The sequence below is a fragment of the Eupeodes corollae genome, chromosome 3 (assembly GCF_945859685.1).
Source record: "Eupeodes corollae chromosome 3, idEupCoro1.1, whole genome shotgun sequence".
Classification (NCBI taxonomy): Eukaryota; Metazoa; Arthropoda; class Insecta; order Diptera; family Syrphidae; genus Eupeodes; species Eupeodes corollae.
The window spans coordinates 76,187,461-76,210,657 of NC_079149.1; the positions used below are offsets into that span (position 1 = coordinate 76,187,461).

The 23,197-nt window shown below is 31.7% G+C and overlaps 1 protein-coding gene across 1 annotated transcript; it reads left to right on the top strand.

Annotated features, from left to right (window-relative positions):
• The first annotated feature begins 362 nt into the window (after positions 1-362).
• On the top strand, positions 363-20,055 carry LOC129949656 (uncharacterized protein DDB_G0271670). The gene is made up of 6 exons (XM_056061241.1): positions 363-941; positions 13,555-14,058; positions 15,281-15,529; positions 15,588-15,783; positions 15,851-16,173; positions 17,115-20,055. The coding sequence occupies exons 2-6, from the start codon at positions 13,672-13,674 to the stop codon at positions 18,024-18,026; spliced, it is 2,067 nt and encodes a 688-aa protein (XP_055917216.1). The 5' UTR covers positions 363-941; positions 13,555-13,671; the 3' UTR covers positions 18,027-20,055.
• Positions 20,056-23,197: the final 3,142 nt, after the last annotated feature.

Genomic DNA, 23,197 nt, shown 5'->3' on the forward strand with positions numbered 1-23,197 from the left:
AGTTTATTTCGTTTATTACTTTCGTAGTTGCTTATGTGCGCAATGTTTGATACTGCTGATACATTTATGTTCAAAAGTGAAACATAAAAGTTGGTCCGAAAATCATTCACTTTTTGAAAATTGGTACCCGCTCTGTTTCTGTTCTATTTTCTGGCTCCGTTTGTTTTCGTATATATTAAGTTCACCAGCATACATTTCAACAGTGAACAGCCCTTAATATACAGTTGGTGAAATTACTTTGTCGAACCAAATGACAGTTCTCAAGGAAAATTCTTTTTTATAGCTATCTCACTCTTTTCCGTATAATTTCTCCTGCTCTTACATATGAGAATTAGAAAATTTCATACTTTCTGCCGTTTGTTCTGTCGAAGTGTTGAGTCGCGCGGAGATTCCCGTCCACAATTACAGAACCACATACCACAGATTTTCTGTTTTAGTTCATCGTTGAAACCGCCATTTTTTTAGTTGAACCGAATTTTTCTTTCTAAAATAATTTTAAAAGAACTAAAATGTTACAAAAACTATAAATTGAAAATTATTTTATGGCAAAGCATTAAATTTGCTTTTCTGATAGATGTTAACCGAATGCACAAAGATTGTTGCCTTCATATCTTGAGGCTTTAAAAAATATTTGCCATTGAATCTGAAATCTTCAGAAATTTCTTTTTTCTTTCTCCTTTATGACATCGCGCAGCCATTTGTACATTTCTATAGAAAAAAGAATATAGAAGTGTTTCGAGATATAGACGATGGTTTTTAATTCAATCATCATGGGGAATAAGCAACAATAAAGTGAATTTTAAAATGTGTTAAATCAAAATTTTAAAAATTACTTCAACCTTTTTGTCGAAATCACATCGCGAGCGTTTTCATTAAGCTTCACATAGTTTGTTTTAACTTGCATATAGAAGGAAGCTAAACCACACAAACAAAAGAAAAAGGTAAGATTTTCTTTTAAATAAATTATATTAAATTATTAAAAGTTTATTTTCGAGAGTCTACCTACAAGGGGTGCTTTTGGAAAAAGAAATAAAAAAAAAGTATAAATGACCTCCCCGGTTAGGAGAAAGGAGCTCCCTAGCTTTTTTTTTTGTTTAAATTAAAATAATGGTTCCATTTCCTAATATTTTTTTCAACAATCAATTGCAATAATTTTTTATTTTTAAGATAAGAAATAATTGTTGCTGTATAGCCAGCCATTTGAGAACAAAAACTATTATATCTCGATTTCCAACAACTGAATAATTACACACTAACTTGAAGCGACCAACAGTAGAACAGACTGCCAACTTTTCTGGAAGAATTAGTAGGGAAAGGGTGTCTTGAAAAGATGCACTTTTTTTATTTAGATTTAAAAAAAATAAAAAAAATGCTTTATTTCAGGAATATTTAACCATTAATTTAACCACTAGCGTGTCCGACTGCTATTCTTTGGAAATTTAGTATTGAGAATTTGAATATAAAATTGAGTTTAGTTTACTTGTTTCCAAAAATTTAATATGTACAATGTTGTACCTACGTCAAATTGTATCGTTACAAATTATATAATAAAACAAAATTTAACGAAACTTGGAATGTCCCTAATTAATACATAAACAAATAAGTATAGAATATTATACTGTATGTCTTCTTGTCAGAGGTATAACCTCTCGACGATAAACGTATGTATGCAGTAATGTATATTTTAATTTGTTATTTATATTTTTCATATAATATATTATGTATGCTCTATGCAGGTATGCATAGTTTGCATATTATGTATGTTTTACTATTGTTTTTATGTTAACTAATGGTATTTTCATTATTGAATTTGAGGACGTACAGGACTTCCATATTTATTTACAGTAAGAAGACTTGTTAGCATTTTCGAAATGCAAAACTTTTATTTAAGTACATACCTACGTTACGTTTAGTTCTGGGACGATAGGCTGCACAATTGTTATAATTTTTGTATGTTTCACAAATTTTGTTATACCTTTATCATTTAAAACAGCTCAAGATCATTTTTGGGAACGTCTGTCTGAGGTAATGTTGAAAGCCAAGCATCTGTAAACTATAGGTTTCCCTTCTTATTTTTATTATGCCGTTTATTAAGAATTGATTTGCTGCTACCAGTTTTAGTGGCGTCTGTCAAAAAGAAAACGAAATAATTATTATAGCTGACTGCATCAATCCTCATATTTATTATTAGAATTGAACTGGTTATAATCTTGACAGTAAAAATTCACAAAGTCTGAAAGAAATAACTTACATATCAAGACGCTTTTCTGTGTAACCCTAGGGACACCTATTTGGGTTATGTATTCTCTGCTAAAATGTTGTATCAGCTCTTATAGTATGTACTCATCGATTTGTGAATTTTATCGCAAGTAGAGTCTAGTTAAACATTTTGATAAAAGTCTGATTATGATTCTCCGTTCAATTGACACCTTAATTTCATTATTTTTCAAAGCTTTGTGTAAAGATGTTCATCAACAAATTTGAAAAAGAAGAGAAACAATTTTTAAAACTTCGCAAATTATAACCCATATTGCGTTTGTATCTTAAGTAAGGTTTCTTTTGTTATTCGCAATCTTCAATAGGAGTGAATTGAAAATCATTTATGTTAATAGAACTTATATAATATAAATATTTACAATAAAAAAAAATAATAACTCTTCCGGTTAATTCACGAACCACATAAGCATTGAGTGTTATTTGGTTTTAAATGCAAGGATATGGTGATCACCTATTTTATACAAAAACAAAAATAAATCCTTTAACAAAAACAACATTTAATCACAAAAAATCAATTTTTTTTTAATTAACAGATAGCAAATTAATGTTTGTACATTTTACTTTTCTTGGCAAAAAAAAAACTTGACAACATTTAATTATTTTGTGGCATATCCCTTACTTTGTAGCACATTCTTAAGCCTATTTGGTAAGGATTGGACAAGTTTTTTTTTGTTGTTTCTGCTCGAATTTTAAACCATTTTGTACTATCTTCTTTTTACATCAGTTGCATGGTTTGTTTCCTCTGTGGCTTGTCCGATAAATTTTTGATTGAGTTAATATCAAGTGACTGAAATGGAGTTTCCATAACTCTAGGGCAGTTATAAACCAGCCACATCCAGATAATAAAAAGTGAATTGGTTTTGTAGACCCAATTTGTGTGCACTTTCTCTCAAATTTAGTTTAAGCTGCAGGAAAACAACCCCAAACCAACACCGATTTAACACCGTGCTTCCCTGTTGCTAAAGTATTTTTGGTTATTTCAGGCATGATAACACGTTTATCATGAGTGTTAAAAATTTCGCGTTTGTTTCTCGGCTTATTTTCAATGCGATTTTCATTTTGAAACCTTTTACATAACTACTGATTGCCAACAAGGTCCGATACTTGTTTTAATGACTTACCATCATTATGGTACTTTACAATCGTTTTTTTTTTAGCCAAACCGAAGTTTTACATTGTTTTATTCCCAAACACAATACTGAAATATACAGACGTCCAAATGATAGAAATGTATTTCGCATTATTTTTAACGGTTACTTGTTATTACTTTTGCGAATAAAAAATTATGTACAAATATGAATTTGATCTGATATTTTCACATAAATCGAAAAGTTGGTTATTTATCGTTAATAAAGTTAATGGTTAAAAATAATTTGTGCATAAAGGGTTGGTTAAAAAAGTGTAAAACAATTCGACTACTGTGCGAATATGAATTTGATGAACTATTAGTGGCATATATGGGGTCCGCCAAATAACATTTTTTTTTTTTTTGAAAATGCTCTTAGAATACCGAGTGTAGCTTTTGCAATGTGGAAAGTAGCTCCGTCCCTTTGAAACCAAATGTTGCCAATAGCCTCCTCCTCCTTTTGCGAACAAAAATTCGTTCAACATGGCCTAATAACGATCGCCATTGACTGTAACGGCCACTCCTTGCTCATTTTCGAAGAAAAATGGCTCAATTATGCCTCTGCAACAAAATGCGCACCAACTGCGAATCGTTTTGGCTTCACATTTATTTAATTTATATAATATATATATAATTCTTTAAATACTAACGTTAACAATTCTTAATATATACTTATAATCTAAAAACTTAAACTAGACAGTTGAAAAATTTTAATTTGCAATTTATACTTTTCATATTATCATTAGGTGAATTAATCCAAGAGTAAAATTTATTATAGATTTCAATTAATTGATTTAAGGTGCTATGTACACCATCGTTTGATCTGCTAAAATTAGTATTCAATGGTTTCTGGAGTCTTATACTTGAACGCTAAAACTATAGTTTAAACTACCAAGAACTGATGGTGATGAAATTTGTCCTTTTATTATTCCAACAACAAAGCAAAACTGCAAGTACTTCCTATGATTTGTCAAAGAAGGAAGATTTATGAGAGAAAGTCTCTGTGAATAAGGCGGTAATTTATGAATATCATGAAACCACGGAAGGGATCGTAGACAAAAACGCAAAAATCTTTTCTGAGTGCCTTAGAGTCTTGTGACGTGTACGGCATAGTAAGGTGACCATACTGTACAAGCAGATTCCAGGACTGATCTCACAAATGAAAAAACAAGTAATTTTAAAACAAATGGATCACGGAAATTACGGCCAAATCTCTTAATAAAACTCTGAACTCTATTAATATGTTTATTAAATGTTAGTTTAGGATCTAAGACAACCCCCAAGTCAGAAAATACATAAACTATACTTAAAGGACAAGAATCAAACATGTAACTAAAAACGATTGGAACTTTTATGCCAACATTTAAAAGAAGACGATTATTATTGCACCATTTCCTGAATAATATTAAGTCTTCTTGCAAGAGAAGACAGTCAGATGTAGAGTTAATTTTTTTTAAAATTTTAATGTCATCAGCATATATTAGGACGAATTTCGTATGATCGAAAATAAGTCATTTATAAATAAAACAAATAGAATAGGACCAAGGTGACTACCTTGGGGGACACCAGAATTCACAACAAATGAACTTGAACACTCATTACTAAATTTAACGCTATAACGTCTATCTTGCAAATTTGAGAAGATCCAGTTTAAGAAACTGTCGTTAAAACCTTGCTGTGATAGTTTGAAAAGTAATATTTTATGACACAATTTATCAAAGGCCTTGCTGAAATCAGTAAAGATACAATCTACTTGTTCACTTTTTTCAAAAACATCTAAACAAAAGGACATAAAGTTAAACAGACTAGTTACAGTTGAACGCTTTTTAACAAAACCATGCTTGTTATCACAGATAATTGAACTACAGTGAAAATAAAGGACGCTACATAAGATTGACTCAAATAGTTTAGGTATCACAGATAGTTTAGCAATAGGTTAGTAGTCCATTATTTCGTTTTCAAGGCCTTTTTTGTGTACTGGTATTATGAAAGATGTGTAAAAAAACACATAACGGGTGTGCTAAATACGCAGCACATTTCTTTAAAATGGATAATGATACACCGTCGGGACCAGGACTAAAACATTCGTCAAGTTGTAAGATACTATTAAGGACAGTATCTTCACTAATAACAAAATAGATAGAATTTAAGTGGGAAAAATGTGTTAGGAAAACTAATAGTATTATAATCTACAAAAGCATTTTTGAAGTAGTTTGCAAACATGTTAGCAATTATTCTACACCCACATGATGTCTTCTTACGATTACCGAATTTTCAAAAACTATCAGGATTAGTTTTAAATTTTAATTCAATTTTCCGAATTTAGTCATCATATAGGATGTAAGAGTAGTCAGTGAAAAGTTGTTTTATTATAATGAACGTCCTATAAGCATCACCATTTCTTGTTTGATTGTACTTTAACCAAGCCTTGTTCGTTTTGTTTTTTAAGTTCTTAACGTGAGAATCAAACCATGGTGGAACACTCAAGTTATTTCGATTCTTTTTAAATGGAATCGTTTTGTAGAGACAGTCAAAAAGAGCTAAATAAAAATTGTTACACATATCGTCAATATTTAAGTTACAAAATAAGTGATCCCAATTGATCGTACATAATAAGTTATAAACTTCGTCTTCAAGCTCCAAGAGGATATAAATACTTTCTTTACCGTTGTTTAGTTTTTCATAAACCTCGTTCTTGGAGCTTGGGGGTATATTCTGATACAATAAATAAATGTCCTGTTGCCTTTTTAACTTTAAAGCAGAGTATTTCGATGTCTGTTGATCGAAAGTGGTCTATCAGGTAACTAGTGAGAATATTGTTGATAGCGACAAGAATTCCGCCACCAGTTATGACGATCTAAAGACTTGATAAGAGGAGTCAAAAAGTTCCGAGTCCGAGAAAGAGTTGAGCCATGTTTCTGTCAATATTATGACATCGCGAGGAAGATTGTTAATGTTTTTGTAAACAATGTTGGACTTTGTCCGAAGTCCATTTACGTTTTGGTAGTAGATATGCGGGCCGGTTTTCTATGTCCCAAGATGATTTTTTTGGCAAAATCGGCATCTTCTCTAAGCGTTTTTCCCACGTTGTTCAAGCGTTTACACAACCACATTCGTTCAGCGGAAGGATAAACCTAATTATGTGTCAAATCTGACATAAGCTAAGTGTTACCATTCACGAAGTAAGCAATAGTTGAAAAAAACATTACATGTATTATATACATATGTATATGTAAATACATACATATATATTATTAAAAAGTAAAAATACGTTACTTATGTAAGCTTGTGGGTATAACTTGATGCAATGTATTTAATAGAACTCATTATTTATTTTTTTCAACTTTTCTGCTATGTATTTAATTTTGAAATACTCTCAAATTTTATTTCTATAATTATTATATAAAGTTTTCCCATTCCTGTTCTCGGCGGTCCTTGACACAACAATCTTTTCCGCTTTCCAATACACAGCTGGGTTCTACATTTCAATTTCATTTCGGAAAAAAGTTAAATGTGGAACCAAGCTGTATATCGGAAAAGATAGTAGCATTAAGTTGGAGTTCTAAAATTTACTTTAGACGATATCGATTTTTATTCGTTCGAACTTAAAAAGAAGTGAATTTCCGTGTTCTGCATTTTGATTTCTGCAATTTCCAAGTGGTTTGAATTAGACTAGATTAAAGTTGTAGGTTTTAATTAATATTAAAATCAAGTTCTCATCAACTCGTCAATTTTTCATTGCTAGTTGAACTGGTACCAAGAGCTGGATTTGGATGTCTCCCATAAGGTTTTCAATGGCATGTACATTCCCTTAAATCACTCTTTTATCAAGCGCCATGAAGTTTTGGTTTGGAACTTCTTTAAAATTGTATTTATATTAAATGCAAAATCTTGATCCGTTCTCCATTTTGTATTAATTTAAAGCACCCAGCGAAGTAGGCGGGTAAAAGCCAGTTTGTTAGTAAAATGTATATATTTTTTTTAAACATGGCTGGCTATTTCAATAAAGTATTGAATATAAAAATAGGGGTACAAAAGAGAGGTTTTAGCTCTGTTAGAGAGATGTTTTAGTGAGACAACGGTACCAATTCTATCTAATTGACTCAAGTGCGTTATTGAGACACGAAAAGACAAAAAAATAGAAAATTGTTTTGGGGTTTAAAACAAATAAATGCTTAATAAATTACAGACAAATCGGAAGAAGTAAAAACTTCTTGCATAGTCAAAAATTATATGATCATTTCACAAAAGATGGTCTGTGTTGAACAATCTAGAAATGAAGGATGTCATTCTCCGTTATAGGTAACTAACATTTATACTGCCACTTGGGGAGCGTTACTCTTAAACGATAGTAGTTAGTTTTTAGTAATGCGAATTTCCCACAAAATGTACTCAAATGGTGAACGAAAAGAAAATAAGAAAAATAAAAAGACAATATTAACATAATTTTGAACATCTTTTACATGCCTTGTCCACTTTTAAGATGTACAAATTCATCGCTATTTGCCATAATCCTTCCAAACTTTAAGATATGCACCACAAACTTTAGATTGCGAAGTTTATAGATGATCCAATTGGAATCAACGATGAGAAAACATTTTGCTTTTAAAGTTACTGAGTGCACCACAAGCTTAAATAGGTTACATTTAAAAAGTAACGATGATAATGCTTCAATGCATGCGCCGGCAAAGGTGAGCACGATTCGCAGCAGTTTTTAACGGAGCAAAGTGTATTTGCTATCTTGGCAAAGATAGACAAAGAGTTTCCAGCGTATTATCTCTCATTCCTAGGCTGACCTTTTTTTCGCATTATACAGCGCTATCCATTTTGCGGTGTCAAAAGTCAACGTAAATAAAACACATAAAATATTTTTTTTTCATGATATTTCTCTTGTTTTATAAAGTTAACTCGTTGAAATTATGTGTAAAACACTACATCATTTAAATAGCCACCACGCGAACTGTTGCAAGCATCGATTCTGTTGAGGTAATTTTCGACCACTTTTTGACACATATTGGGCGGTATCTCTGCCATAACTTAACGGATGTTGTTTTATAAGTGCTAAAGAGTTAAAGGTCTATCTGCATAAACACGGACGTTTGCGTAGCCAACAAAAAAAGTCCAGCGATGTCAAATGGCATGATCGACGAGAAGTTACGTGGCCAGGAAATTTCTCTTGCAATAAAACCATCTCATTTGAGTTCGTGTTCTTCAATAGCTGGCAAAAAAAGTCGCGTATGATATGACCATAACGGTACGAATTGACGGTGACAGTTGTCCATCGTCGTCTTCGAAGAAGTAAGGTCCAATCACACCTCCGGAGCAAAGTGACTTTTTGTGGATGTAATGGCCTCTCTTCAATTACTTGAGGATTCTCAGAACCCCAAATACAAACATTTTGCTTATTAACATAACCATCGAGTGAGAAAAGTGCTTCGTCTATGAAGACATTTTATTTTTCTACTTACTTACTTAGTTTTTTATTTGAATGACAATGGGCCATATTTTTTTAAGTATTCATGACAGACATAACCGAACCTAGTAACACTTTTCTGAATACTAAGAATATATTAAATATTATTCTCAATGGTCCGGAAACTTACAGAAATATTAATAAAAAAAAACACAAAACAGTCAACCTCTATTCCACGAGTTTACTGAACCATGGAATAAGAGTTAATACCGAAAAATCTACTACAATAGTTTAGATGTAAATTTGGTGACCTAAAATTTTTGAAACCAACTTTCACAAACTTGTATTTTTTGCTGGACGTTTTGACAACATATTTCACGTAGTCAAACAAACCTAAAAATATTATACTTAATTTATTTTGTTCGTTATTATTGCAACTATCAACGTTCCTTTTTTCTTCATGCTAGTACTCTTAAAAACGAAAAATTCATTTTATTATTGATTTTATTTATATGAATTGGAAAACGGTAACAAATTTCGACTCCACAACCTAGTTGAAGCAATAATTTGCAATATGCAGCACTATTTTGCACATCTTTTATCTCCATTCAAGCCAAGTGCTATGAATTTCAAATTTCCAACACCAGAAGCTGCCACAGCACCCCAAACAACTACGCTGCCTCCACCATGCTTAACAGTAGCAACTAAGTTCTTCGGATACATCACTGAAATTGTTTTTCGCCATACGTTTGTTTCCATTACTTCCTTAGTTGGTGCTACAGCGCATTGTGCTCCTGGGCCTCAAGTAATACCTTTGCCAGATTACTCGATCTCTAGCTTGCTGCCTCCAGTTTCGAATACCACGTACGTCGGCCTCAAATTGATCACTCCACCGGCCGCTGCTCGTTTTGTTCTTCCCATAATGTCGATGTCATCTGTATATCCAAAATATTGTGTGGATTTCTGATAGATGGTGCCACTTGTATTGGCGTTGGTGTTACGCACCACTCTTTAAAGAACAATATTGAAGCAGCTACAAGACAGCACATCGCCTTGTCGAAGTCCTCTGGTGGTTTCGGTTGAGTTTCTTCCAGTATTGACGCAGCAACGAGCATTTTCCAACGTCATCGTGATAAGTCGTATCAGTTTGGTAGGGATACCAAAACTCAACATGACACGAATTTAGAGTAGAGTGAAAATTTGGTCGATGGTAGATTTTCCAGACCTGAATCCAGACTGGTAAGAGCCAATTAGTTCGTCAGTAAATGGCTTCAGGCGTTCACATAATACGCTTGACAAGTTCTTGTATGCGAAGTTTATATGGTGCAAAAAAGGCGGCCACCTTTTTTATGGATCGAACAGATGGTGCTTAAGTTCCACTCGTCGGGCATGCTTCCTTCCGACAAAATTTTAGTAACTAGCTGGTGCATGCTCCTTACCAGATCTGCTCCAGTGTACTTAAAAAGCTCCGTTCATCATCGGCCGCTTTGTTCGACTTCAGCCTAGTGACGGCTATTTTGAACTCTAGATCGTCAACCAAAAGGATTTGACGTGGCTACTTGCTGGCGCAATCGTTGACTTCATCTCCATTAAGCAGCTGGTTGACATGATCACTCCAGATTTTTAGCATTGACTGCTTCTCGACTACGGTATTCCCCTCCTTATCTTTGTAGGCTCCAGGGCGGCTAGTGAATTTCGTTGTTTTCTTTTTGACTCTTCTATAAAAGCTCCGCACCGGTTTCCTGTTAAAACATCTGACCAAGCGGTTCTCATTCTTCTCTTGTCGAACCTGCACCTCTTCTACAGCATTGTTTGCAAAGCTGCCAGTGGGTCTATGGGCACATCTCGTCCGTTGTAGGGTTTCGCGCAAGCTCTAGGGATACTCGTTAGGCAAAGGCATTGGCGGTACCCTCCTGCTGCAGTCTTCCAACTTTGAATCTTCTGTTCGTGGTTGTTATTCCCCTAAGTGGTCCCATGGATATTCGTACGCGCAGTTTAGCACCAACTAGGTAGTTATCGGAATCTAATGTCTGAATTTTAACGTCGTTTTTGGACATTGTTCATATGTATTGTCATCCTTCTCATCCGTCGGGGCATGCTCGCTGATAAGGCTCATTTGGCGTTAATGTCACTCTTTCGCTTACTTTCCGAAAGCTTAAAACTCTTTGCCTTAGTTTCCCTCTGACAGCAATACTACATCCAAATAAGCGCTTCCTTCCATCGAATAGACACTTCCCATATTAAAAATCACAGCCTTCAATATTCCTACTGCTTGGCCCATTCCATCGCATTTCCTGGAATGCTGTCACGTCAGCTTTGAGTTCGGCAAGCTGCTCTGCTTTCCGTGGCGGGTTGAGTGTACGCACATTCCATGTAAATACACGTAAATCGTTGTACGTTTTTCGTTTGTGGGGGGGGGGGGGGGTTTGTCAACATTATCAGTACGTTCATCCGAGGCAATTACTTGTGTTTTCATCAAATTTTAAAATTTCCTTTCATGGTCGGCTTGTGAGGCCTGCGCATGACTGTTATCTTTGGAGCTGGTTCTTCAGAGCGATATCTGGTCTTTTGCTTCTACTTCCTCACCATTACACCATTACTTCCAGACATGTTGTATTTCGAATCGTCAGTAAACAAAACTCGATTCCAAAAATACATGTCCTTTTCAATACCCGTTTGCGGGAATTCAAAGCTAAGTTTTCGATTTTGGCTATGGTAACCAATTTTATTTAAGGTTCTTTGTATGATTCGTAGATTTTTGTTTACTTCCTTTAAAATATTGCTGACATATATACAATTAAGATTCTTTCGACGGCCACTGTGCATCTTTCAACTGTGACATTCTTTTCAAAGTTAATAAAGATTATTTGGACTGAAGACTTGCTAAAATTCAAAAGCTTTCATTTCACCAAAATATTTGCATTCATTTTTGTATTTAAGAACCATAATTCGGATTTCAATTAAAAATTCTTCATGAGAAAAAATGATTAAAATTGAAGACTTATGTACTATAGACTTAAATTGGCAATTTTCAACTAAATACTGTATTTTAGAAGTCAAAGAAAATTAAAAATGAAGTCCTATCAGTATTCATCAAGAAAAAAAAAACGCTTGCTTATCGTATGTCGACTTTTGTCGGTGATTTTTTATATAATTCTAAATCATTGCATGGTAGAAACTTTGTCAGTATGCAGAGTAACATTAATAGAATTGAACAACATTAAATCATTTATTTTGGTATAAAACGCTTTTGATTTATGGAATGGTAGAAAAATTCGTCGTACGTAGACTTCAAATAAATACAAATATTTTAAAAGTTCAATAAATCTGTGATCCATTGGTATTTTTGCTTAAATTAACATCACAATTTTCTTCACTTACAAATTTGACACATACCAACATTGTTTATTCTCTCTCTATTCTGCCTTCTTTTGTGATTTAGTTAAAAAAACGTCAAATTGCAGACAATTTGTTTTATTAAAAACATTTTTGACCCAGTCCACGCAGTGCTTAAACTTTCGTCGCTCTGCGACCCTATGTACATTATACTGTACGAGTATAAAGCACATAAGTTTTTTGTTTTAATAAAGCTGTTTACCAAAACTATGTGTGATGCCAAGTTCGTAGGACTGTCATGCCATAGATCTAGGATTTCTATCTCTAACCCAACTTTACGTAATACTGAGCGCTTGGATTGTCTACTTTATTCAAGTAGACCAAACAAAGTTGTAAAACTCTTATTTTATATTAACATATTAGTGGAAATTGTTGGCCTTTTTTTTTCTTTTCTCAATACGCTATATTTCCAAAAACAAGGAATTAAGTGAGTTGAAATAATTTTGTTTATTTTTTTTTCTTTAATTTGCAATTAATTTTTTTTTTAATCAATTACAAATTAATATTCTGTTGAAGTATTATGAACTTTCGTATCAGGCAGAATGCAAAGTTGTCGTGTTTTATTATTAAGTGAGAAATTTCTATAAAACATAAAACAAAAAATGTGTCTATCTGTATTATGTAGTTGCCTAGATGTATAGAATGTTCAACATACCCTTACACGCTATTGGTCATATTTGGTTTTGCCCTACCAATTATTCTCTTCTTTTACTAAAACTTTGTGTTAAGTAAAAAACTTGAATATGTAGCTTAAACGAAAAGTATAAATATTGAATGCATAAATCATCAGTGATATGTGTAACATTTGTAAATATAATAGGAAGGGGTTTCTTATGCAAATCAATAAAAGAAAATAAATTAAAATGCAGTAAAAATGGTATCAAATCTAAACGGTATAAAAGAAAAACGGGGATTGTAAACGTAGCCCAATTTTTTCCCTACCGATCTACTTGTTGTTTTTCTAATGGAGTAGGTGATTTTAATTTAAAAAAAATTCTTTGGTCAACTTTCTGCCTCCAGCCACAAGTTCTTTTAGTGGAGTTTAGTAAGCACTAGAATGAGAAACCTAAAGGAGTTTGTTTCAAAATGAACGTTACTTTGGTAAGGCGAAATAATATTGACGTTTCTTTAAATAATTGCCGAATAGCGACCAACTATGGCACAACATCAACTCCATCGAGTTTCCCAAAGTTTTATTTTCCTATTATTTAATTTAAAATATCAAAGTTGCAATGTTGTATGTGTGCAAATAGTCGAAATAAATTCCAATTCGATTATTAAATTTTGAATAAAATAAAATGTTTAGCAAAATATCTATAATGAATGTATTCTTTTTTTTCAGAATATCCACTAATTTGGCTCAGAGATAACTCAAATAAAGTCAATATCAGTCTTTAAGCTATTTGTGCCAATAAATTAAAAAAAAATTGATCGAAATAAATCAATTACAATAGACAAAATGGTTTCAACGCGTCAAATGAGTACAAGTTTATCGGGAAACAATAGTGGAGCTAGTAATAACAGTGTTGAAGCGGAATCCATGCAGAGATTTTCAGTTATAACCAGGCAAGCAGCTTCTTGTAGTAATGTGATGATAACTACATCTACGGGAGGCGGAGTCGCCACTATTTCAAGAGCTTCAAATAATGGATTAACAAATCCAAATTTCCAACAACAACCGCAAATGCAATCACAATCATCAGCTTCCACTCTAATGACACCTGCTGGAAGAGTATCTAATGTTTCTACTACATCACAAAACATATTTTTATTAGATATGCCAATGGAAATCTTGGACAAAATTTTCTCTTATGTTACTTATAAGAAGGTTGGGCAATTGAGAGTGGTAAGTTATCTTTCGAATTGTATTTTATTAAGTCAGACTTTGTTTTTGCATAAGTAATTTTCTATATTGAGAAAGATAACTTTTGATTTTAAATGTCATGTATGCATTGTTCATGTCAATACGTGGATGTATTTTTTTCACTCAATCGAGAGAACTAGAAAATAAATAGAAAAAGACATTGAACTTTTTTATACTTTGAAGCATTTTAATTAAATGATAGTTATTGCTTTAAGCATTATTCAGTGTTTTTTAAAGCAATGATATTTAGAAATATTTTTTGTGGTAAGTGAAATTAGTGCACTCATAAAGACATTTCCGCATTTTAACTTAAAAAAACACCAATCTCAGCTTAGTAATGCAGTTTCTAGTCTGTTCCATTTTTCGATCAACTTCGTTCAGAACTTTCATTCCTTACAACAGTACTCGCACACAGGAATGGTTGAGAGTTGTAAGTCACTAGGCCCTGGTTCACAACGGACTGTTGCGCCACCCAATTTATTTATAATTTATTCCTTCAGAACAAACTTCAAAATATCGATATCTTTTTATGTAGATAATTATTTGATACAAAATAATACGTTGAACGAAAATCTCGTTGCCTTCATTTATCATGGTAAATTGAAGAGATTCATCTTTAGGCTATTATGGGTTCAGAATGAAAATATATGTGATGTTTCCATTTTTTCTCCTGGTCAGCGACATTTACTGAAATTACATTACAGATGAAAGTCATTGTTATAAAACAAGCGGTGAATTATTTTGGCACTGCACGACTTGCCCAATTCCTCAAGTACCATTTGAAGCTACCTTTGGAGCAGATAACATTGGGTTATGTTGCACTTCTCGAATTACCTTGCGTTATTTGCTTAAGTAAATAGTTTTTTCGGCGCACTACTTCCTTTGCTTTCCAAACAATTTTGATGCACACATTTTTGTACGATATGCTGCACTGTTTCCGGAATCATGTTTGACGGGGTCAGCCATTTTAAAAGAGTTTATGACGAGTTACCGATGTTCAATGGTAGTCCTTAGACCCATTTTAAAATATTATTGTTGCATAGCTTTATATAATGTAATTTTATTTGCGTTTCCTTGGTAACATTGTAAAGTGTTCAAGTGTATTGCCTAACAACAGTCTTTTATGTATATATATGTATATAGATAGATGTAAATAAATGCAAATTTTCTAGCTTAAATTACTTTTTTTAATAATCTTTAACAGGTTTCTCACAAAATGAATGATATATGTATGGCAGTATTGAATTCTACATTTTCAAAACTGATAAATCAAATGGTAAATCGTTTCCAAAACATCAAAGCCAAGATGCCGCGTCGTGAATCTGCTCGCAGAAACCACCCGCTTGCTTGCGAGTGTGATATCATTGAGACATGCTATATGAGGCTATCTCTTTTACAAATGACGTTCGGTAAACATATCGAACGCAAGCATTGTTGCTTTTTCCCAGGAGGAGTAAGTAAATCCATCTTTTCTTAGAAGATATAATTATTTAAGGTATGATTTTTTAAAGATTTTAGATGAAGTTTATAATGTCTTGAGTTACATTCGAAACACATCAAGGTTAGAAAAACCTTATCGTGTAACTGACGAACTATTTGATCTATCAACAATGGCCATGGAGTATTTCAAGGATCATATTGAACCAAATCTTCCTGACATTGCCTATTTTAATAAGGATTTTTTTAATTTGCCAAGCACAAAGAGACGTAAGACAAACAGTTATCTCATGTGCGTTTTGGTAGATTTAATTAAAATTACTTTTTTTATCGATAGCAAGTAGTAGTTCGTTAAAGGTATCGTCAGAACTATCTGATAGTTCTTCAAATTCACCCTCGCCTCCACAGAGTAATATGGTTTTACGAAAAGGAATTCGTAAAATAAAACAAGGAATGAAAATGTACAACAATCAATTGTCGATGCTACGCAGTGAGTTACGAAATTGCAAAAGGAAATCATCAGAACAAGGAAAACAAATTGCTGAACAACAAAAGCTTTTGGCAGAGCAGCAAAAACAAGCTTTGGAATATGCTAATCGCTTGGACGAAAATGATAAAAAGAACGAAGAAATGTCAAGGAAGTTTTCTACTTTGTTGCAGGTATGGAAATACATATGTCTTAAATTTAAATTTATATTCAGGCTGACAAAACATTATTAAACCGCATTTAAAAAGAGACTACTATAAAGAATATCTATATTACCATTCGTGTGTGCAATTACTCGCACACACAAATGGTTGAGAGTTAAAAGTCACTAGGCAGCGGTTCTCCAAGGACTGTTGCGCCACCTAATTTATTTATAAATGGCAAAATACTATCGAAACACCCTTTAAAAATGCTAATTAAAAGATTGATTATTCTCCACGCCAATTTTATATGGTTAATTTCTGGTGATTCTGCACCGGGACCAACTAATTCTCATTGTCGAAGTACCTACAAGAGAAAATACACATGCAACAGCTTAAATTTATTAACAGATTTGTACCATTATTCAAATACGGTTTCTTGGCACTTGAAATTTGTAAGTCCTAGTTCCGAATACAAACAAAATATAATTATTTTTCCTTGATCAAGAAGTTTAATTTACTTGAATATTTTATGTAATTCCTTTTTAAGTAATTTTAAGGTTAATTTACTATTTTTGCCACTTTCCATGAGTGGCACTTCAATCAAGTAAACTAAATATACCAAAATTCTCGGTTGCTGTGTTACACACAACGATAACTGTTCTTTAATTTGTATTGCAATGTTCCGGAATTCAAACATATTTGCACCGACAGCACTTCCTTAACTATTACTTGCATTATATCATAGTAAAATCCTCTTGAGTGTTTGCATAAACAAAAATTAAAAAAAAAAAAAATTAAAATACGAAAGCAATTACCATAACCGTTTAACCGTATCTTTAAAAATATAAGATACTAACCTGAAAGATCTTAAAAAAAGACATAGTAAGTGCACCTTTTAAAGTAAATCTTATAACTCAAGTTAAATTAATAATAATTAAATAATTAATCACTTACGCATTTTCTTATTTAAGGAACTCAACAAATGTAAAACCGAACTTCAGTATTGGCGATCAAAGAGCCCTGCTACGCCTATGTGTACATCATGTGGTCAAAAAATGACACCAATTGTGCCACCTGAGGATTACCAAGCTTTGGTGAACCAAGGTGTCAAACCCGAAGATATAAACATCAATTTGGACGACACCGATGAGAGTGACACAAGTAGTAATACTATATCGTTGAGTACAGAATTTGCGTTTCCTGATGAGTCGACCACCGCTAAGTTGATAGCTGTCAATACAGCATCAAAGAATTTAAAACGCCACCACAATAATAGTAGTAGTAGTAATAGTAGCAGTAGTAGTAGTATTAGTAGTAGTAGCAGCAGTAGTAGCATCAGCAGTATCAATAATACTAGCAGTTCTAGTTCATTTAATGGCAATCAATTACAATGCATTGGAAATAATGGAACATTTGCAAATAGTGACCTTTTAATGGCGAACATTGACAATGCCAATGGCAAACGGAGCACAGTGCTAGCATCCACATCAATCGCGACTTCTAGCAACATAAATGATCTCAATTTAGATATGTTACGCAATGGCACGAATGCTAAAGATAGCAACAGTGGATGGTTTGCAATAGGAGGAGGAGGAGTAGTTTGTAACAGCAACATTGTAGCAACTGGATGCCCAGCTAGTTTGTTTTATGGATCCACTGACAAAGCTGGAACATCGTCAGCAAATATGTCCACTACGGCTGGATCACCAATAGTGTATGATCTCAATGTTGCTGGCCCTGACGATGGCGCAGGAAACCATCAGCCACCAGTGATCGCTGCAGATGTTACATCTCTAAGTCTGCTTGCGAGTAATGAAACAAAGAAAGCACGAAGAGTACAAAAGGGCAGTAGGTGTCATAATATTAGTAGCAAGCGCAAATAAGTTAACTTAAAGAAAGGAAAAAACATAAAAAGAGTGTTTATACAAAAATAATGAGAAATCATCTTTATTTTTCACACAATACACAAAAAATTAAATTTATTATAAAACAAAATAATTTTTAAAAAGAGTGTGCGCTCGGACATAATTGTAATTTAAGTAGATTATTCTTTATTTGTTAATAACATCAAGTTTATTTTATCAGAATTGAGTTTTGATAATAAAAATAACGTGTTAACAAAACAACAATAATGAATCTAGGGGAGTGAGTGTTGAAATGTCCTCTTCTAATAATTGAAGTGATAGTGATCTGTTTCTCAATGTCCAATCAAATCAAAATATTTTATTATGTATATTATTGTTTTATTTCTTTTGAGTATCAACAATGATTGAAATCTGTAAATTTAGAAATAGTACTTAAAAGGAACAAAATAAGAAGATTATTAAAAAGAATAACAAATATGAGGTAAAATGAAAACAATAGTTTTTTTGTACCGCTATATATATTTCACATATCTGTGTCTTTTCCTCGAATTCTCCTTCATAAAACTATACATGTAAAAAAAATAAGGAATATAAAAACGAAATAAAAGAATTTCGTTGTTTTTGGCATATTTATTTTACATACATAAATCTTTAGTTTTCAATACTTTGGATAATACAATAATTTCAATTTTCTTCTATTTTACATTTTTTTGGTCAATAAGTTTTCTATAAAAAGCGATAAGATAGCAAAGTTTCTTTTTTAAATAAGTAAGTTCTTATGTATCCTTCGATTTTGTAAGTACCAGAAATTGCAAAGCATCATTTGAACATAAGTAAATATTGTAAAAGGAAATGGAATTCATAAATAAAATATATTTTTTCTAATGAAAGTAAAAATGAATAGGTATTAATGAAAGAAAAAGTCTGAAGGAGCACCAAATCATGAGCTTCAACAATAGTTCATAATGTATATAAATGCACACCTTGCAAAGTTTTTTTTAAACTAATCTCCCATAAAAGTTCTTTGGGTTCATAATGTAAGGTCAGAAAGAAAACTAACTGCTTCATAGATAATATTTCTGGGATTATAATTTCGCCTTTTTCAAAATTCGTTAAAATATTTTATTTGTATATAATTTTAAGAAATTTCCTCAAGAATTCAAAAAAAACCTTTAACATATGCCTTTAAAACACAAGTAATCAATAAGTCTTGATACACATCTTCAGGTAAATTTTAATACCAATGTAAGTATTTAATGCAATTGAAAACAGAAACTTTGTTATATTGTTTCGTCTTAGGACTTTGAATGATGTACGATACTTTCTTCTTTTTTAGTTCTTATCGCAATTGAGTAAAACATATTTACAACATTAAAAAAATTTTTTTAAAGAAAAATGCCAATATAATAGAAAACAACTAATTTCTGCTCTCTACAAAAATTATAACTAAAAAAAACAGTTTTCATCATCACCAACTAGACACTTCTTTTATGTTTTCAGTAGAATAAAACAAATAAAAAAATAGACGTACTAAATGTATATATTTTTATAACAAATACAATTAATTCAAAAAACAAAACAAAGTTAGTATATCATAGATTTTATGTAAAAATAAAGAAAGGTATTTTTGACTACTAAAATATAATTTCTCTTATGTTTTATTAAATAACAGTAACGTTAGAGCATATACGTATGGGCGGGTGCACTAAAGAAATATATTTCAAAATAGAAATCAACACAAAAATCTCTTGTGAAATAAGATTTTTTTTTTAAACAATTAGTGTCAGATGTGTTATGAGTCGTTATATGAATTACGAATAAATATTACAAAAAAAAAAACACAATGCTGCACATTTTTCTTTATGTTTAAAATAGTTTTACGTTTTTAGTTATTAAGAATCAAACAATTTTGCATCATATCCCTCAAACAAAGTAAATATTTTAAGCCAATATTATAAAAACAAAAACAAAATTTAGGAGGATTATTAAAAATCTTTATAAAAAGCTGACAAGGCTGTGCAATAAAGCAAAAAAAAAATTAAAAAAACAAATATTATTTATACATTTTATTCAACGTTTTGGGAATTACACTATCGACAAAAATTGCATTCAGATTTAAAGTGACCCAGTATAGATCGTTTAGGTACTTTTTTTCGCAGCTTTTGATGGTCCATAACTTACGACATTATGAGACTTTTTATACATTGTTGAGAACACCAAAAAAGAGCTTTAAATATATTTGCAGCTTACTCTCTCTCATCCCGAAGCGAAACGCTTATGTTGATGGGACTTTGTGCGAAAGTTTCAAGTTACAACCTACGCTAGGTCACTTTAAATGCAAATTTTCTTAGTGTATGTTATTATTGTTTGCCGTTAATATAGAAACACTTTTTTAAATAAAGGAAATTCGGAATCGAATTCAAGTCTATTGGAAGTTACAAGTTCTTAAAAACCGTGCAACTTGTTTTTAATTTGTATGGATTGGATGACTACGGTATCTTTAATAACTGCGACTTAGTTGTAATGAAGTATGGGTTTAAACCGAAATTCTTTAAACCTAAACATTAATAAAGAATTGACTATAAAACCTCCAAGTTATTCAATGTCGTTGATAGTGCTGCAAAAAGAGCGATAATAAAGTTTACAAAATAAAGAACGAACTTGACAAATGCAGTCATTGGTTATCTGACCATGTCAGTTACAGTGAAAAATAGATGCCACAAATCTGGTGATAGGACCTAAACATTACTTAGGACAAAACTACTAAAACTTAAGTAGGCTTTTCCGACACAGAGCTTTACAGTTGTCTGAAGATTTAATACATTTTTATAAAATATTAGTCATATTTTGAAAGAAATCTATCTTTAAAGAAATCAAGATATACCAACTTTTACTTTAGCCACTCTTAGGACACGGAAGAATTGTCTTCAATCAACTTCTCTTTCTAATTCCTTATACTCTAGTTTCAAAATTTGGTTACAAGTAACTTACAAGGACAATTCATTAGATAAATGTGTTGATAGGTGTAACGCTTTCGCAACCAATTTCCGTCAGTCATTTATTAATAGCCCTGAAGTAGTTGATGAAGTATACATTCATAATCTTCACTATGCTACAGAGGATGGTACTTGATCTTCTGTCCGTGTTTAAAGATCACTGCTCAGCCGGTCCCGATTTTATGCTCCCGATAGTATTACAAAATTTTCATTTCTTGTCATCTTAATTAGATTAACAAAATTTAGTATTTTATTTCTCAAAAAAATAGGTTGTTAGAAACATGAAAAGTATGGAAATATGTAGGCACCGGTTAATACATGAAAATATTCATTTTTTTCACGATCAAATTACAAAATTGTTCACAAGTCATTACATCAAGTTTTAAAATTATTGCTTTTCAATAAATCCAATTATATGTTTTAACGAAAACTAATAGTAATGAATCTATTTTTGTTTAATTCCAATCAATTTTTCATAAGTCAGTAAGAACGTCATGAATATTTTTTTGTATTCATAACCTTCCAATAAGCGTATGAATATTTTTTTTTTTTAAGTCACATTACATATGCTAACTAGCTTATGAATTACATGATTTTTAACTAGCTTAAGAATTCCTTTTTTTTTTATTCATTAGTCACTAACTGGCCTTGAAACAATCTTATGATTCTTAATTCATAAATTACCTACAAGCTTGTGAATTAAATGCTTTTTAATTGATAAGTAATCTACTAGCTTATGACTTAATGATTTTTTGATTCACAAACTCAATACAGTGTGGAACAGAGAATTTGCACACACCTTTGTATTAACTTTAAATAAGTGGTACAATTTTTCTACTCATAATTTTTCTATAATTTGTAATGAAAAATAATCATCATTCTCGAATATTAGATATAAAAATAACTGAAAATTTAACTAAATAACAACTTTATTTAAAAATTAATTTAACGAATTGGTTCCATTCTTTTGAAAATGCTATAGGCTGACCTTGTATGTGCTCCGTTATTTTTAAATATTTGTCTGCTTCTTGTCAAAGAATAGTTTAGCTCAGATGTTCAATTTCTTTCTTACTCAATATTGTCATCATTTGTCATCTCGAATTTTTGGGTTTGTGTATGATCAACCACCTCTTGTGAAACGATCATGTACGCGATTTTCCCAAAAATGACACGTTTCCTGAGGATATACATGATCTGGTTATCATCAATAAAGATTCTTTGAGTCTGCACAAAGTGGACGGTAATAATAGAAGAAGTTTCACAGAAAAAAAGTAAACACCGCAAACGTCTAGATATCTGACTATAAAATCTGTATGTTATTTCTTAGTTAGAGATTGCAATATTGAAAAATTCAAAACCAATTAAAACCTTTTAAATTTACGCTTTATTTTTCTTTGGTAAAAAGAGTACTAACCACTCCATTTAAAAAAAAACACATCCAAAGCACGTAACGTTCCAGAAATTGTTCTTTTCTTGGGATTTCTTATTGTAGATAATGTTTAAAAACAGAAAAAAGATTTCCTTCAATAATATCTATTACTTAGCTGATGAAATACAAATAGAAGTCAATTTTGTCAAGCAGGAATTATGTAGCAATTTAAAAAAATAACAGTTTAGAATCAAGGGCGGATCCACACTTTTAATAAGGGGTCACACACTTAACACATAACTGAGTTTTTGATCACCGCTTAAAAATACTTTTTAATGTTATCTGAAGAAGGCTGACAAAATTTAAACAACAAAATGTGTATCTTAACCTTATACATATATGTATATAAATATTTCAAGGGCTTAAGTCCAAGTGAAAACTTAAGTTATTAGATGATTTTAGAACGCAGTTGTACAGCAACATACGGTTTAACTATTCAATTTAAACGACTCCCTGCATAGAAAGCATTCCAAGACTCCAACACGATTCTAAATATGCCATATTAAAATGTTAAAATACAATAGTTTAAAGGGTTTTAATGCATTTCACACAGAAATATCAGAAACGTAGCTTTTTTTCCAAAAATAATAATATTCTGTTCAGGGCATTTCTATAAATGCCAAGAACGCTACAAAAATATAGATGCAAAAACTAAGAAAATGAGAAAGTTTTCCTGCAAAATATAATATTTTTTCGTTGGAAAATGAAACTGAATCTGAATGAAGAATTGTCTGGTTTTTTTTTTGACGAATTTTTCCAGACTC

Bases quoted from the DNA above. Each gene is read 5' to 3' on its own strand.
- LOC129949656 (XM_056061241.1), top strand. From the start codon at position 13,672: ATGGTTTCAACGCGTCAAATGAGTACAAGTTTATCGGGAAACAATAGT. The intron at 15,530-15,587 runs GTAAGTAAATCC...GATTTTTTAAAG, and splicing joins GTTGCTTTTTCCCAGGAGGA to ATTTTAGATGAAGTTTATAA. The intron at 16,174-17,114 runs GTATGGAAATAC...TTCTTATTTAAG, and splicing joins AGTTTTCTACTTTGTTGCAG to GAACTCAACAAATGTAAAAC.